This window comes from Aplysia californica, unplaced genomic scaffold, assembly GCF_000002075.1.
Source record: "Aplysia californica isolate F4 #8 unplaced genomic scaffold, AplCal3.0 scaffold00744, whole genome shotgun sequence".
In the NCBI taxonomy this organism is placed as follows: domain Eukaryota; kingdom Metazoa; phylum Mollusca; class Gastropoda; order Aplysiida; family Aplysiidae; genus Aplysia; species Aplysia californica.
In genome coordinates this window covers 225077-226212 of record NW_004798014.1, presented here as the reverse complement: position 1 = coordinate 226212, position 1136 = coordinate 225077, and the positions used below count along the sequence as shown (strand labels likewise).

Here is a 1136-nt window from a genome sequence, read left to right as displayed (position 1 = left end):
GAGGGAGTTGGCATAAAAGGTTTACAGCAACTTCATCATCATCATCATTGCCTTTCTCTCCCTGAGTCAGGATATAGGCCACAAACAAACACTGTCCTCCTTGCCCTATCCTAGGCTAGCCTCTTGATGTTATTCCAAGTCTTCCCCTTGATTTTTCTGTACAGAAACTTCACTATGATGGTGGAATGATACAGGTGTACTATTAACCCTTTTCTTTCTCTCCACTCAGAGTTGGCCTAGCCCTGGACGGGTGGATGCATCCGGTGGATTCCTGGGTTTACTCCTCGACCAGACAGCCCGTCATGTTCCTCAACATGGAATCTTTCCAGTGGGAGAAGAATGTGGCAAGGATGATAAAATTCCAAGAGTCGAACCCAGAGGCTGACAGACCAATGCTCACCCTCATGTAGGTTGACTTTACTTTTACTTTTTACTTTTTACTTTTTCCTGTTTTATGCTTTGCTTTATCAGTGATGACAACAACCTCTATAATCAACATCAGCTTTCTTCCTTTTTTTTTTCTTCAACAAATAGGGTTTTGAAAAGATACAACCATGCATCAACCTATCAAATTAGGTCAGACTTTTTTGGGGGGGTTCCAAATTATGATATTCACAATCGTAATTAATAATAATAAATAGCATTTGTATAGCACATATCCCCACTTGACAGCAAGCTCTATGCCCTTTACACTTTAATATTACCCCAGCAGACCATAGAACACCCTGAAACATTCTCACTGCCTCGGTAAGCATACAGTGCAATTACACTAAAAAGAACTCTTTATATAAAATTTGAACAATTCAGAAATTTTGGAGGAATACATCAGTCAGAAGTAAAAGACCTAGGCTTCTGATCTGTTAGAAAGAAAGATACAGAAGGTCATTTTTACCATCATCCATCAAAATTCTTTCGTCTTAACCATCTTGTTATAAGTATCCAATGACCTTAGAGCATGCATCAGAATAACATTGAGTATGTTTCTAGCTAAAGATTATTATTGTTTTTATTGCTGCTCATTTATATTATGCCTGCATGTGTGTGCATGTTTGTGTGTGTGTGTGTGTGTGTGTGTGTGTGTATGTGTATGTGTGTGTGTGGGTGTGTGCATGTGTGTGTGTGTGTGTGTGTGTGTG

At 39.3% G+C, this 1136-nt stretch overlaps 1 protein-coding gene across 1 annotated transcript in view; it reads left to right on the top strand.

Moving 5' to 3' along the window:
* LOC101861318 (platelet-activating factor acetylhydrolase) overlaps positions 1-1136 on the top strand; it is a gene marked incomplete at its 5' end in the record, with an annotated part of 13948 nt that overhangs the window by 9519 nt on the left and 3293 nt on the right. Inside the window, 1 exon segment of the mRNA XM_013088435.2 lies at positions 230-406. Coding sequence (XP_012943889.1) covers positions 230-406 — 177 coding nt within the window.